Below are 16,200 nucleotides of genomic sequence, written 5' to 3' on the forward strand. Positions count from 1 at the left end.
CACAACCCATTGCGCTTTGGTTGAGGATTCAGTTCAGAACTACACTCTAAAAAATGCTGGGTTAAAAACAACCCAAGTTGGGCTGAAAATGGACAAACCCAGCAATTGGGTTGTTTTAACCCAGCGGTCTCATTATCGGATGCATTGAGTATCCTTACCCCTTTTAAAGAAGGGCCTGTTAAAACTAAACTTATGGTTTGCTCAAGGCTGTTGATCTGCTGAATGTCAAACAATGCTGTAACTTCTTGCTTTCCTGTACTCTGCTTTAGCTTTCTCTCTCTCTCGGTAAACTGTATGCATGTATGTTTGTGAATGTTAGAGTAGTTTAAGTGTTTAGTCTAGTAATAAAGTCTTGTTCATGTCACATGTAAAGTTTTCTGTGTTTTGCGCTCATATGCTGGAGTCCCTATTCATGTCGATCCCGACTACAGGCTTTTAGTAGTACTGTATAATAAGATTGTTATTTCCCATAACCTGGAAATGAATATTTCATAGAATTAATAAACAATTAACATGGCGTGTTCATTGGACAACAGATTAATTGATTGTAATATTAATTTTATTACATTAAGTTAATTTTATTAACTGATCCAAATATTAATTATAACTAGTTATAATTATTCATATTTATTTTGAGCTAATTTGCTACAGTACTGAACCGTGCTCCTGATTTTGAAGTCTAAAAAAGCACATCCATCCATCATAAGAGAGATCCACACAACTCCAGGGGGTTAATAAAGGCCTTCTGAAGTAAATCTATGTGTTTTTGTAAGAAACATATCCATATTTAAATCTAAAATAACTGGCTTCTGGCCGAAGGCCTACACCAAAAGAGTAATCTCTGACCTGACGCAAAATGCAATGACAAATACAGAAGTACAGAGGATAGAGCAAAACAAAACATTTTATAGAGCACTCCCACCAAACATGCATTCCTGTAGACTAAACATGTAAGCTGATGTATGCCGTCACCATTTTCACAGATGTGTTTGTAGTTTACACAAATTTTCAGAAAGTTGCAGTTTGAAACCAGTTTTCCAACATTCATTTTTAGGCCCCAAAGTGTAAATGACCAAAATGCTTAAATTCAGTTTAATTGGAAATGGTGTTGTGTAAACAGCCTGTTTATATAGTCCATTCATGACTGAATCAACTTTAGTACCAGCTGTAAACAGAGCCTCAGGTAGCATCCTAGGAGGGAAACTGCAAGTCTACCTCAAAGAGAAATTGTCAGAAGATGAGATAAAAGGACAATTAGCGTTGTACTTGCGTTATTGGGGGGCCCAACAAGTGAACATTGACTTTAGAGGGGAGTATCAATATGCAGTTTCTATTTCCATGTAACATCATCGTTGGACCAATATACAAGTCATGAAAGACCAAACTCCAGTCAAAAACCCAAAAAGACACAATCATGCGTTTCACAAACTTTATTAAAACCACAAAATTTATATGACCAGGTTAACTTGTCCACTAGAAACCACAGTTTGCCCACTAGAGATGGTCTTGACGTGCGTGTCTCTTCCTATAAGAGATATGGTAAAAGCATGACACATTTGAGAACAACTTCTCAGTTCCTGAAGTCAATCTACAGCAGTCACTCACTTTTCCTAGTGCAGCTTTGCTCACAAGAGCCAGAAGAGGGATGGCACACCGCTGTACTGCAGTGGATGAAGATCTAACAGAGGGGGAAAGGGTTAAGACATAGAATTCACTATAAAGGGGATGATTAAGGGTTGAAGAGACTGCAGAGCATACGGTTTCCTGCAGAGGAGCCAGTGATGATGGATCCACAAATGTGAACATCTTGACAACAAAGCGCTTGTAGTGGGTTGGGAACTGAAGACCAGATGATCCAGCCACGGGAACCAATGTGGTCAGGTAACGGTCATCCTGGTAAGGGCATCTGAAAGGCAAAGCAGTCAGAAATGCCTTCCAGCACACTAGAAGGATAAAGACTGGCATTACTCACCCATCAACCAGAAGGTCCCACTGGGGTAGACTAAGTGGACTGGGGGTTGATGTCGCCCAGCAGTGTCCCAGCATCAGGACAATGTTGGGGTCGGTCCTCTCCAAAATGCGCACCTCAACATACACAGGCTCCCGCAGGACTTTTGTGACTGGATAATCAGCATCACTGTAGTAGGATGTGTACGCCTCATCCCCTGAGGAAGAACACTGGCGTTAAACCAGAAACTGCTGCAACCTGGAGTTTCAGAAAGGCTTTAGGCATACTTGGGACAGACACTCACCTTCTGCACAGCCTTTGGTGACACATTGACCATTTGCCAGTCTAAGCTCCACCCTGAGGGGTCCAGGAGCAGCTACTGGTGGAGGTGGAGGAACAGTGTTGACCTCCACAACCAGAGCTTCCACAGAAGTACCAGAGTACCTACACTGGAAGAGAAGCCTGGACAAACTGTGAGCGTGTAGCATTTGTCATGGATTAAGAAATATGCTGAAGCACAAATCACTTACTCAAAATGACTGTCCCTTGTGATGGAACCAAGTGGTCCGATCCCCACTTCATACGAGGAGGTCATCCTGTTTTCATACACCACGTATCCACTGTCCTCCTGCAAACAGTAACACTATTGGCATCCAGTCCATTTTAAGCCACACAAAACCAGAAGCAGCTACTCACCATCATGCTCGTGCCACAAGCAGTGACAGGGAACTGGTATATAGCAAAGGAAGGTGTGGATCCCACAGGACTGCAAGGTGGATCGTTTCCACCAAGGAGACGGACTGAATCCAGGCTCAATCGAGGCAGAGTAACATCTCTAGCCACCACTACCACAAACTGACCATCTCTTATACACTGGACAGTCACTGGAACAAGGAACAAGAGCAGATTAATTCTGAGGATCAGTTTAACATGAACACCTTTACATTGACTCACTCTTACCTGCCTTCCCATAGTAACACTGCTGTCCGTTAAAGCAGCAGTTGATAGCTTCACACTCAGCACCACTGATACCAGGTGGTCCACATTGGATCTGCTCATAATCAGCTACAGCACATTTGTCAAGGGGCTCTGCCTGCACCACTGGCTGCTTTGGCTGAAACTGCTGAGAAAACTGTTGACTAGCTTGCTGTTGACTAGCTTGTTGAGCTGGTTGTTGAAACCGTTGGCTAGCTTGCTGTTGACTAGCTAGTTGTTGAACTGCCTGTTGAAACTGCTGACTAGCTTGAGCTGGTTGTTGAAACCATTGGCTAGCTTGCTGTTGACTAGCTTGTTGAGCTGGTTGTTGAAACCGCTGAGGAAACTGTTGACTAGCTTGTTGAGCTGGTTGTTGAAACCGCTGAGGAAACTGTTGACTAGCTTGTTGAGCTGGTTGTTGAAACTGTTGGCTAGCTTGCTGTTGACTAGCTTGTTGAGCTGGCTGTTGAAACCGCTGGTCAGTTAGCTGGAACATCAGAGCTTGAGGATTCTGGGGCAGATTACTCAACTGTGGAACAGCATGACAGAAAGCACAAAACCACACACAAAGTGCAAAAGACTGAACAACACACCAACTTCCAGCCATTGTTCAACAGCTAGTCACACTGTTGAGATGCTGCCCTTTGGTCTTTTTCTACTCTACAGATTTTGGCTCATTAATGATAATCCCTCCCACTTCATTAACTGTCATGATTCTCCAGACTTGCATGAGTGGGAGTTTATGAAACTGAATGATTCTATTGGTTCTTAAGATTCAATTGTCCTTTTTTCAACCCTTATTGAACAAACATAAAATCACATATTGCGCTGAATTCAGAATAGTATACTAGTACTATTTCTGCTATAGCAAATTCAGCCTTTATTTTATCCTTCATTAGCTGAATACAGTAGTTGATATTTTGGCAGTTCTGGATTGTTTTTTCTTTGAAACATAATGAAGTTCTCATGGCAACAGGACTGTAAATACAGACTGACTCAAGAGTTTAACATGCAGGATAATGTTACAATGATATTGTAAGCCTGACTCAACCATAGCTGCTCTATTCTTAAAATTTTCATTATGAAATACAGTAATTCATACAATAAAGTCTTTTAATATCCTGCACACACGGCAAGATCAAGATTCTTCAGTATATCCCAATATTTTATGTAGCAGAAGAACTCATAAAGGCTGTTCTTGCATGGCCACATATGCTCAAGCCCTGTTTACACCTGGTACTAAAGGGATAGTTGACCCAAAAATGAAAATTATCCCATGATTTACTCACCCTCAAGCCATAGGTGTATATGACCATCTTTTAGACCACACAATCAGTTATATTAAATATCCTGGCTCTTCCAAGCTTTATAATGGTACTGTAGCATCTGAACCAACCAGGCACACAAAATTATTCAATATATTTAATGAATTACCTATGAACTCACTTTATCAAAGTTCTGTGAACCCATCCCCCTAAAACTGCAACCAGCATCCCAAATGTAGCTAGCACACAGGCAGAACTAGGTGTCCTGTTACAGATATATGGTACTTTTATGATCAGAAAGAATGCTGTGGAGGCTAGTGACTCATTCTTTTTTGAGAGGGACAAATAAACTCTCTTAATCCTATGTATTCTCTATATAACCACTTGGGAAATGTATAAACATGTATCCAATTTTCCCATCTCATGACTTTCCTTTTATAGGCTTTATTCTATGTATTAATTCTCTCTTTTGAACTATTTTGGTATTAATGTTCCATGTTAATTGCAAATGTATAGATAACTGAAATCACACTGGTAGCATGTTTGGTATCTACGGACTCCAACTTTCGTTTCCTATTTGGAAATTTATGTTACATGCTTTCAATGTGGAATTAGACAAAGCTAGACAGACCTTCTTCTCAAATATAATAAACAGAAACTTAAACAACACCCGCACTCTTTTTGCTACTGTAGAGAGACTAACAAACCCCCCAAGTCAGATTCCTAGTGAAATGCTCTCAGACAGCAAATGTTGTGAGTTTGCTTCCTTCTTCTCTGAGAAAATGTATAATATCAGAAAGGCGATCAGCACATCCTTGAACTGCACTGGGGTAAAACAGATCAGATCACAACCTCAGAAAGTAGCTATTATGTCTGATTTCGAAGCAATTGATGGTAAAATTGGAAGAAACAGTACAGCACCTTAAAACATCAACCTGCGCCCTTGACACACTTCCCACATCTTTTTTCAAAAGAGTGTTTAACTGTTTAGAAGCAGATCTCCTAGAAGTGGTAAATGCCTCACTTCTCTCTGGGACTTTTCCAAAATCCCTGAAAACTGCAGTTGTTAAGCCCCTCCTGAAAAAGAGCAATCTGGATAACACCATATTGAGCAACTACAGGCCAATCTCAAATCTTCCTTTCATAGGCAAGATCATTGAAAAAGTTGTTTTCAATCAGCTGAACAAGTTCTTAAGCTTGAATGGATACTTTGACAACTTTCAATCTGGTTTCCGACCGCATCACAGCACAGAGACAGCACTCATAAAGATAATAAATGATATTCGCCTAAACACAGATTCAGGTAAATTATCAGTGCTGGTTCTACTCGACCTCAGTGCTGCGTTTGACACTGTTGATCACAACATTCTTCTTGACAGGCTCGAAAACTGGGTTGGGCTTTCTGGGATGGTCCTTAAATGGTTCAGGTCATACTTAGAAGGGAGAGGTTATTATGTGAGTATCGGTGACTATAGGTCTGAGTGGACATCCATGCGGAGTCCCTCAAGGTTCAATACTTGCACCCCTCCTGTTCAATCTATATATGCTGCCACTGAGCCAAATAATGAGAAAGAACCAAATTGCATATCACAGCTATGCAGATGACACCCAGATTTACCTAGCCCTCTCACCTAACGACTACAGCCCCATTGACTCCCTGTGCCAATGCATTGATGAAATTAAAAATTGGATGTGCCTAAACTTCCTTCAGTTAAACAAAGACAAAACTGAAGTCATTGCTTTTGGAAACAAAGACGAAGTTCTCAAAGTGAACACGTACCTTCACTCTAGGGGTCAAACAACTAAAAATCAAGTCAGGAATCTTGGTGTGATTCTGGAGTCAGACCTGAGTTTCAGTAGCCATGTAAAGACAATAACTAAATCAGCATATTATCATCTTAAAAATATTGCAAGAATTAGATGCTTTGTCTCCAGTCAAGACTTAGAGAAACTTGTTAATGCTTTCATCACCAGCAGGGTGGATTATTGTAATGGGCTCCTCACTGGCCTTCCCAAAAAGACCATAAGACAACTGCAGTTCGTACAGAACGCTGCTGCCAGGATACTGAGCAGAACCCGAAAACATGAACACATCACACCAGTCCTCAAGTCCTTGCACTGGCTTCCAGTTGCATTTAGAATTGATTTTATAGTACTGTTACTCGTTTATAAATCACTCAATGGCCTAGGACCCCAATACATTGCAGATATGCTCACAGAATATAAACCTAACAGATCACTCAGATCATCAGGATCAACACACTTAAAAATACCAAGGGTTCACTCAAAGCAGGGAGAGTCTGCTTTTAGCTGTTACGCCAGCCGCAGCTGGAACCAGCTTCCAGAAGAGATCAGGTGTGCTCCTACAGTAGCCACATTCAAATCCAGACTCAAAACACATCTTTTTATCTCTGCATTTGCTGATTGAGCACTGTGCTATGTCCGAACTGTTTGCACTTTATTTTATACGTATTATCTTTTTATTCTTTAAATTCCTTTTCCTGTTTTTATTTCATTTTTAATGTATTTTATATCTTTTATGTATCATCTTGATTCTGACTTTTAAAGCATTTTAAATATTGCGGTAAAATTCTCTGTTTTTACTGTTATTTCTATTCCTTATGTTCTATTTTTATTATTATTCTTTATGTAAAGCACTTTGAATTACCGTTGTGTATGAAATGTGCTATACAAATAAAATTGCCTTGCCTTGCCTTGCCTTGAAGCCGGAGTTCAAAAAACAACAACTGAAGGCGCAATGGCGATCTACTGTCTGACTCAGCGAAAAGGAGGATTTGGATGAATAGATGTGGATGTTTTACAAGGTAAGATATGTTCCCTTTCGATACTTCACTCGTACTGCGTATGGGGAAAGGTCTCCCTTTTTCCCCGCTGCTGAAGCCTTTTTCAATAACGCAGTGTAACTGCACCGTCATTGGTTCACTCATAGACAAGTTGTTGAACCAATGACGGCGCGGCATAGCTGCGCGGCCTATGGCGACAAAGCGCGCGAATATTCCCGCCGAAATGGGCGGGGTTAAGGGCTATATAAGCCGGCGTTTCGCCATAGGATTTCAGTGTTTTTCTCCTTCAGCGACGACCTCATCATCTCCTCGCTGATCTCCGCCTGAAGCCGAGAAGCTCGCCGCCTTCCTGACTGCTCTCGCCGCCGTCTGAAGAGGCTCCCGCAGCGGACTCGCCTGGACTCGCCGGACTGAGGACAGCGCCGGCGCCCTCTCCGACTGCAGCGTCAGCGCCGTCGCCGAGTCGCCGCCTCCCGCTTCCCGCTCCCGGCCGCTTCCTGTGTGTCCCCTGCCGCCATCCGGCGCGCCGTCTTGAGAGCTTCACCGCGGCTTAACGCCGCTCTAAAAGAGCGTATTTCAGCGGTTTTCACCGCTTCTAGAGCTTCCGCGGCCCTCGCCGCTCTAAAAGAGCCACCCAAGTGCCGTTTTCACGGCAACGGCGTCTTCTCAGATGCCCCGCCACTCGTGTGGCACGTGCAGGGCCCCCCTGCACGACGGTGATGGTCACAGCGAGTGCGTCGCTTGCCTGGGCAAGCCCCATGCAGACGGCGCGCTCGCTGGGGACTCATGCCCGCACTGCGAGTGCATGAGTCTCAGTTCCCTGCGCTCGCGGGTCGCCTTCTTCACGGAGGGTGATCTCGCCGCTCGCGCCCTCCCGTCTACTTCCTCCCGCGAGCCGGCTAGGAAGAGACAGCGGGGCAGAGCGACTCAGCGCCAGGAGATAGGCGAGCTCACGCCGGCCCAGCTCCCGCGTGCCTCGCCCTCTCCTCCGAGGGAACCCTCTCCTGTCCTGTTCTCTCGGCCTGAGCAGCGTCCCTCTGCGGAAGCGAGTGACCTCGTCTCATTCGGTGGAACAGACGACGAGCAGGACGACTCCATGTCTCTTGCGGCTTCCGAAGCAGAAGTGTGGGCTGGCGAATCGGACGATCCCGCCCCCCCGCCTCCCTTGGAGCCCATTGAACATGGCCAGGGCATGGATGCCGAGCTCTTCCGCATCCTATCCAGAGCCGTAGAAGAGCTGGACCTCGACTGGGCCCCACCAGAGGAGCCGTCGCGCAGTCGCCTCGACGAGTGGTTCCTGCCTGGCCGCCGCCAAGCCCCTCGCCAGCGAGCAGCGCCCTTTTTTCCCGAGGTCCACGAGGAGCTGACGAAGTCGTGGCGCGCCCCGTACTCCGCCCGCCTTCATACCACGCACCGCTCCGCCCTCACTGCCGTCGACGGCGCCGAGGAAAAGGGATATGAGCACCTGCCACCCCTTGATGAAGCAGTGGCCGCTCACCTCTGCCCTCCCGCGGCTGTGGGATGGAAAACTAAGAGGTCACTCCCCTCCAAGCCCTGCCGGACTACTTCCACCTTAGCTGGTCGAGCTTACACTTCGGCAGGACAGGCCGCCTCTGCGCTACACTCCATGGCCATATTCCAAGTCTTCCAGGCCAAACTCCTCCGCTCTCTGGACGAGTCTGGGATTGACGCGCCGGCTTTCAAGGACCTTCGCAGCGCCACTGACCTTGCCCTGCGAGCCACGAAGGCTACGGCTCAGGCCATCGGCCGTTCCATGGCCAGCCTGGTAGTGTTGGAGCGCCACCTGTGGCTTAACTTGACGGAGATCAAGGACAATGACAAGACGGCCTTCTTAGACGCCCCGGTCTCTCCCTCTGGTCTCTTCGGCCCTGCAGTGGATGGCTTCACTGAGCGCTTCACAGCGGCACAGAAATCGTCTCAGGCCATGAGACATTTCCTGCCAAAGCGCTCCAGCTCTGCTTCCAGCCGCCCCAGGACTGCGCCGGCTCAGCAGCACAAGCCCGATCCACCCGCAGCACCGAAACAGTCAGCGCCACCCAAGGAGCAACGCCAGCGCTCGCGCTCTGCCAAGCGCTATCCCTTCCCGAGACGCCAGGGACCCCGGCCCAGGATTGTGCTGGACCCGGTGCCTCCGAAGTCATCCTGATCTGCCAGGAAGGAAGAGGATGGGGAATCGTCCCGTCGCGACCGGACCACCCCAAAAGCTCCCACGAACATTTTCCCCTCCGCCTCGTTTAAATCCGGGCGTGGGAAACATGTTTCAAGTGACAGCTGGGCCCACAACTGTTGCGCCCACTCCAAACGCCGTTTTCACGGCGAACAAATTTTTATATCATCAAAAAGAGAGCAAATTTCCTCTTCCGCTACTCTCGGTGTACAACCCCCTCAGCGGCGGTCTGTCACACGATATCATTCAACCCCTTGCCACTCGGGCCGAGGCTTGGCAGGCCATCCCCGATGTGTCAAATTGGGTCATGGGGATCGTAACTCAGGGTTACTCGCTCCAGTTTGCACGCCGGCCCCCTCGCTTCGGCGGGGTGCTTCAAACTTTGGTCAATCCGGACGACGCCCATGTCCTCCGAGCCGAAGTCATGACGTTGCTAAGAAAAGGGGCTGTGGAAATAGTTCCCCCCGCGGAAAGCGAGTCAGGCTTCTACAGCCGCTATTTTCTGGTCCCCAAGAAAGATGGTGGTCTCAGACCCATCCTGGACCTCAGACTTTTGAATCATTCCCTCATGAGACGGAAGTTCAAAATGCTGACGCTGAAACAGATCCTCGCGCACATCTGCCCCGAGGACTGGTTCTGCTCGCTGGACCTGAAGGATGCGTATTTTCACATCCAGATAGCCCCTCGTCACAGACGATTCTTGAGATTCGCATACGAGGGAGTGGCATACCAATATACGGTCCTGCCCTTCGGGCTGTCTCTGGCTCCTCGCACTTTCACCAAGTGCATGGACGCGGCACTTTCCCCTCTCAGACAGGCGGGAATCCGAGTCCTGAATTATCTCGACGACTGGCTCATTCTAGCCCGTTCGCGAGTCGAGTTGGAACACCACAGATCCGTGCTCCTCAGCCATTTACAATGCCTGGGTCTCAGGGTCAACGCAACCAAGAGCTTGCTGTGCCCCACTCAACGAATCTCGTTTCTGGGAGCAGTTTTCGACTCAGTCCATATGACGGCAGTAGTCTCGCCAGAGCGCGCTCTGACGATTCAGCAGCTCACAGCCTCAGTCAAGAACAGAGCCTGCCTCCCTCTGAAGTTTTTTCAGAGGCTGCTAGGGCTAATGGCTTCCGCCTCTCCGGTACTACAGCTCGGCCTTCTTCGGATGCGGCCTCTTCAGTACTGGTTGAAGTTCCGGGTTCCTCCCAGCGCTTGGCGGCACGGCCGCCTTCGCCTCAAGGTCAATCAGGCCTGTCTTCTAGCCCTGAAACCTTGGACGAACCCTGTATGGTTCAAGCGCGGAGTGCCCTTACAGGCGGTCTCACGAAGGACGGTGCTAGCAACAGACGCCTCCAACTCGGGTTGGGGCGCTGTGTGCGACGGCAGACCGGCCTTCGGCTCATGGAGCCAAGAGGAAAGCCATCTGCACATCAACTGTCTAGAGATGCTAGCAGTGATGAAGGCCCTTCAGTTCTTTCAGGCTCATTTGACAGGGCGTCACGTTCTAGTCCAATCGGACAGTATGACAGTGGTGTCATATTTAAACCGCCAGGGCGGTCTCTCGTCCAGCCGCTTATGCGCTCTGGCGAAACGTCTACTGGAATGGGCTCTTCCAAGGCTTCAGTCGCTCAGAGCGACTCATGTCCCTGGCAGGAACAATCTGGGTGCAGACATGCTGTCACGGAGCAACGTCCCCTCCGACGAGTGGACGCTCCATCCCCAGGTTGTCCTCAGGATTTGGGAGCTCTTCGGGAAGGCAAAGATAGACCTCTTCGCCTCAGAAGACAACTCTCATTGCCCAACATTTTTCTCGAAGGAGGTCGACGCTCTGGCCCATTCATGGCCCAGCACGCTCCTTTACGCTTTTCCTCCGATCGCCCTGATCCCTCAGGTCATCAGGCGCATCAGAGAAGACCAGCACAGAGTCCTTCTAGTGGCCCCGCTCTGGAGGAACCAGATTTGGTCCTCGGAGCTGTTCAAGCTCTCTCTGAGAGCCCCGTGGCCGATCCCCCTGAGACGGGACCTCCTCTCTCAGGCGAACAGGACAATCTGGCACCCACAGCCGGAGCTCTGGGCTCTGCACCTCTGGTCCCTCGATGGGAGCCTACTAACCTCCCCAGGGACGTCCTAAATACCATTTCTCAGGCTAGAGCGCCGTCCACGAGACGCCTCTACGACCAGAAATGGTCGGTCTTTGCTGACTGGTGTTCGTCACGCAACATAGACCCAATGGAGAGTGACGTATCTTCTATACTGTCTTTCCTCCAAGAACGCTTGGAAATGGGGCGCACCCCTTCCACGCTCAAGGTTTACGTAGCAGCCATTGCAGCGTTCCATGCTCCTATTGCTGGCCAATCAGTGGGACGAAACGGACTTGTCATCCGTTTCCTGAGGGGCGCTAGGCGATTGAATCCTCCTCGCCCCCTCACCGTTCCCTCCTGGGACCTGTCTTTGGTCCTCAGGGCCTTAAAAGGAGCCCCATTTGAACCAATGGGCTCAGCCGACCTCAGGCCATTGACGCTAAAAACTGCCTTGCTGTTAGCACTGGCCTCGGTTAAGCGTGTTGGCGATTTGCAGGCCCTCTCTGTGAGCCCTGCATGCCTCGAATTCGGGCCTGGAGACTCTAAGGTCGTTCTGAAACCCAGGCATGGCTACGTCCCTAAAGTGCTCTCAACTCCGTTTAGAGCTCAGGTCATCTCGCTCTCTGCTCTGCCCCCTTCGACGGAAGAGCAAGGGCTGGAGTTACTCTGCCCTGTCAGGGCATTGAGGACCTACATAGAGCGATCGCAGTCTTTCAGACAGTCAGATCAGCTCTTTGTCTGTTTTGGAGGCCGCACCAAGGGATCTCCGGTCTCAAAACAGCGCATTTCTCGTTGGATAGTGGACGCTATTACGCTGTGCTACTCCTCACTGGGAGCCAAATGCCCCATAGGAGTCAGAGCCCACTCCACTAGAGGGATGGCCTCCTCATGGGCTTGGTCCAACGGAGTTTCCATCCAAGACATCTGTAAGGCGGCCGGCTGGTCTTCGCCGTCCACCTTTGTCAGGTTTTATCATCTCGATGTCCCGACCTTACAGGCTCGAGTCCTTTCAGTGTGATTAGCGGCCTCAGATGAGCTCCGCTTCACGCTATCATGGAAATAAATTTCCTCTAAGTGTAACGCAAGGGTTCGGTAAGGGCTTGCCCTCTCGCTTGTCTTTTTGGCCCCCTCTCAGGTGTCCAAACTTCAAGCTATATCGTTCCCAGCCGTGGCACGGCGTGGTTGAATTCGTTCCCCATACGCAGTACGAGTGAAGTATCGAAAGGGAACGTACTCGGTTACTAACGTAACCTCGGTTCCCTGAGATACGGAACGAGTACTGCGATACTTGCCGTGCCACGAGGCTGCGGCTTCAGGGTCGTCACTTCAGTCGAATGACACTGAAATCCTATGGCGAAACGCCGGCTTATATAGCCCTTAACCCCGCCCATTTCGGCGGGAATATTCGCGCGCTTTGTCGCCATAGGCCGCGCAGCTATGCCGCGCCGTCATTGGTTCAACAACTTGTCTATGAGTGAACCAATGACGGTGCAGTTACACTGCGTTATTGAAAAAGGCTTCAGCAGCGGGGAAAAAGGGAGACCTTTCCCCATACGCAGTACTCGTTCCGTATCTCAGGGAACCGAGGTTACGTTAGTAACCGAGTACGTTTATTAACGATTTAAACTTAAACAATAACCATTTTTATGTTTATTCTATCTTGTTTTCTTAGTTTTAGCGTGAAGGCGCATTTTTGCTAAAGCGAATTGACCGTTATTAACTTTTATTTTAGGTATTCTCATCTGTAAAAGGAGTAATATATGTAACGTTAACTGTGATCATTTTAAGATAACGTTATGCTGTCGACTTGACGGTGCACCGTGCATCATATTCGCATTTAGATAGATTATGAGTTATTATTATAATTATTTTTTTTAATAACAGATTCGTCATTTCAGCGTTCTTTGCTAACGTTTTGCTTTGCAAATAAGCCAAAACGTTGCTCAAACACACTTCATTATTGTAACTTATACGTTATCTATATATTATATTGTCTTACAAGTATTTGTAAATTTGATAATTTCGAGATATGTATTCAAATGACTGTGTACTTTTACAAGTATATATATATAAATACCTGCTTTGTCATCTCGATGTGCATTTTACTTTGCATGAAATATAGTTTTGAAATATACCAAAACATTGACATAGTGTGTTTGTCATTCATCTGTATATAAACTAAAAAAAATAAAAATCCTGTTAAAAGTTGTGTCCATGAAAGGGAACATGAATTCTTTTCAAGTCGTAATTTTATTAAAAATATATAAATAATAATAATAAAGTGCATGTCATCTTTACTATTTCAGAAACCTCATCAGTGGGACAATAACTCAATTATGGTATGTGTAATATTTTTTCATATTTCTTGTATTAAAACTAAAATTTACTCGTTTCATTTCTTTGTAAAATTGTTGATGTCGATTTTCTGTTTTTTGACTTTCAGATATGTGAGTTTTGTGGAAACGTAAAGTGTGTGGAAGAAGCATCACAGAAGTATCCAATATGTTTAAGTAACTGAAACATTCTAAGATTAAACTTGGACATTTTGAGGAGAGATTCAGTCAACCTCTTCACAGTAAATTAAGTAAGTGTTTTTGTTATTTACATTTACATTAGATTTTTTTTGTAAATTACTATAGTTTTCTCTACAGTAGGCCTCCATCTCTTCTTTCTTCCTTTTTTCCTCTCAGATAAAAGCGGAATTAATGCGGATAACGACTGTGCCACTTCTGTCAACGTTCATAGCAGCTGGACAGATACACTGTTGATCAAATTAAAGTTTTCAGCAGCAAAGGAGCTTCTGGACAAAAGATATCACACACATTGCAGTTGCAGACAAGGTGTGGTAAATTGCGTTACAGTTCTTTGGAACTAATTACAAAGACTGAACTATAATCAATCACTGTTTTTAATATTGTGTCATATTTTTCAATGCGAAGATATACACTTCAAATGAGACAGTGTCATAAAGAGTCTGTGTGTGTATCTCAATGGGGACATTACAACACTTTCAGTTCTCCAGAATTCTTCCAGAATTCCAGGTTTGTACTGTATATATTTTTTTGTTATGACCTACACGTATAGTATATTGCTGTGTGCTGCCAATATTTCAGTGAAACTAAACAAGGTGTTATATATTTATTCATTTGTTCATTTACTTGCTTAGGACTGCAATCCTGAAGGAACTGAGGGAGGAATTTCTGAGACCACTCTGGGCCCTTTTGTGACCCTTAAAGAAAGTGCTGAGGATGAGCCAGTGGATATTGGCGTAGCAACAGAGGGTTTAAAACTGCTACAACACTTAGGAGTTTTTCCTTTGGATGCTGTTTGCTGTTTGGATTGATCTACGCAATCAAGCTATGCTCCGAGTCTCAAATTCACTTTTGAATTCTTCCAGAAGGTACTGATGAATTTAGATTTTAGGACATCACATAGATGTTTCGATCCACTGGAAGGACTTAGAAAACTTTCAAACTTCTGTAACATTGAATTGAAGACTATGATCGATGACACTATGAACCAATGACACTAACTCAAATCAAGAGACTACATCTAATGCACCTTCTGGCTTCCTCTAACTCTGATATTTTTAAAGGGTTAGTTCACCTAAAAATGAAATTTCTGTCATTAATTACTCACCCTCATGTCGTTCCACACCCGTAAGACCTTTGTTCATCTTTGGAACACAAATTAGGTTATTTTTGATGAAATCCGTGAGCTATCTGACCTCAGATAGACTGCAACACAACTACCACTTTCAAGGCACAGAAAGGTAGTAAAGACATTGTTAAAATAGTCAATGTGACTGCAGTGGTTCAACCTTAATGTTATGAAGTGACAAGAATACTATTTGAGCGCAAAAAAAAAAAAAAAAAAAAACGACTTTCTTCCCTTTTATGTCAGTCTCCTACACAGCTGAGGTTGTACACGCATAATATCTTAATTTGTGTTCTGAAGATTAATGAAGGTCTTAGGGGTTTGGAGCAAAATTAGGGTGAGTAATTAATAAAAAGAAATTTAATTTTTGGGTGAACTAACCCTTTAACAGAGATGTTAGCCCTTGTGCTATTCCTTGTCCAGGAAGTTAACTTGTGAGTAGGACACTTGGGCTGCTGAATGTCTAAATGCTGAAATGTGACAGATAACAGAAAACCTGTTATATGTAAAGTCTATGTTACCTTGAATATATGAAAATAATGCTTGATGTTGAAATTTGGTTCCTTGTTGATCTATGAACTTTTTGGCACCCAGACTTAAAACTAAAAAGTCAAACAAGTAGCCATAACCATTGTGTTAGTTTCGGAGAAAGCACAAAACTGCTGTAAACAGTTGTCTTAACTTGTGAAATACTGCATTATGTTCTATTTTTTGTCAGATTGGATGTTTCTTATTATTCCTGCAGCAATTGAGACAATACATTTTTATGAATGTAACATGTGTTTGACCATTTATTTAATATAAATAAATTAATTTAAGGTAGTTATATAAAGCAAGTAAGAATAAGTTATATTAAAAGAGTAAGTTTTATGTATTACACAAGCTTAAATTGCAGTTTATCAGTTAACATAACCTTTATTTAATTAATTCAAGTCAACTGAACATGATGGGGAAGCTTAAGTAAAAGTTAACTTTTTTACATTGGATTTATGTGATTAAAATGGATGGAAATTTTATATGCAATTGAATTACATAAGTTTTAATTTTTGGGGTTAAATATTTTTTTGAGTGTAGGGTTAAATGTTTGCCCAACCTGCTGGGTAGTTTTATTTAACTCAACTATTGTTTAAAAATTACTGTATTGCTTAATTAAAATTAACCCAAAGTATGTTGGAAATTAACATGTATTAATGTTCAATGAATATTTATTAAACAATAAACATTTATTAAATTGCTTATTAATACATTTATATTAATAAACTATTAAACTATTATATTTATATTA

The 16,200-nt window shown here is 45.0% G+C and overlaps 1 protein-coding gene and 1 long non-coding RNA gene across 3 annotated transcripts; one reads left to right on the forward strand and one right to left on the reverse strand.

The window, feature by feature from the left end:
• Positions 1-1,415: 1,415 nt before the first annotated feature.
• Positions 1,416-3,559, reverse strand: LOC125272164 (zona pellucida sperm-binding protein 4-like). 2 transcript variants are annotated; one of them, XM_048196806.1, is made up of 9 exons: positions 3,315-3,559; positions 2,909-3,224; positions 2,645-2,832; positions 2,479-2,576; positions 2,253-2,410; positions 1,973-2,165; positions 1,759-1,906; positions 1,606-1,678; positions 1,416-1,525 (listed from the first exon to the last, which is right to left on the reverse strand). In XM_048196806.1, exons 1-9 carry the CDS (start codon positions 3,528-3,530, stop codon positions 1,449-1,451), a joined length of 1,467 nt encoding a protein of 488 aa, XP_048052763.1. In that variant the 5' UTR covers positions 3,531-3,559; the 3' UTR covers positions 1,416-1,448. The 2 variants fall into 2 exon arrangements, with proteins under 2 accessions (XP_048052763.1, XP_048052762.1); XM_048196805.1 differs by having other exon boundaries at positions 2,909-3,559.
• Positions 3,560-12,872: 9,313 nt separating this feature from the next.
• LOC125272165 lies at positions 12,873-15,124 on the forward strand. The gene is made up of 3 exons (XR_007185784.1): positions 12,873-13,597; positions 13,702-13,842; positions 13,949-15,124. It is a non-coding gene; the product is annotated as an uncharacterized LOC125272165 (long non-coding RNA).
• Positions 15,125-16,200: the final 1,076 nt, after the last annotated feature.

This window comes from Megalobrama amblycephala, linkage group LG7 (genome assembly GCF_018812025.1).
Source record: "Megalobrama amblycephala isolate DHTTF-2021 linkage group LG7, ASM1881202v1, whole genome shotgun sequence".
NCBI lineage: Eukaryota > Metazoa > Chordata > Actinopteri > Cypriniformes > Xenocyprididae > Megalobrama > Megalobrama amblycephala.

Excerpts from the sequence above, each read along its gene's own strand:
- LOC125272164 (XM_048196805.1), bottom strand. The coding sequence starts at position 3,530 with ATGGCTGGAAGTTGGTGTGTTGTTCAGTCTTTTGCACTTTGTGTGTGG. Across the intron at positions 2,411-2,478 it reads ACAAGGGACAGTCATTTTGA|GCTTCTCTTCCAGTGTAGGT; the intron begins GTAAGTGATTTG and ends CAGTTTGTCCAG. Across the intron at positions 1,526-1,605 it reads GCAAAGCTGCACTAGGAAAA|GAAGAGACACGCACGTCAAG; the intron begins GTGAGTGACTGC and ends TATCTCTTATAG.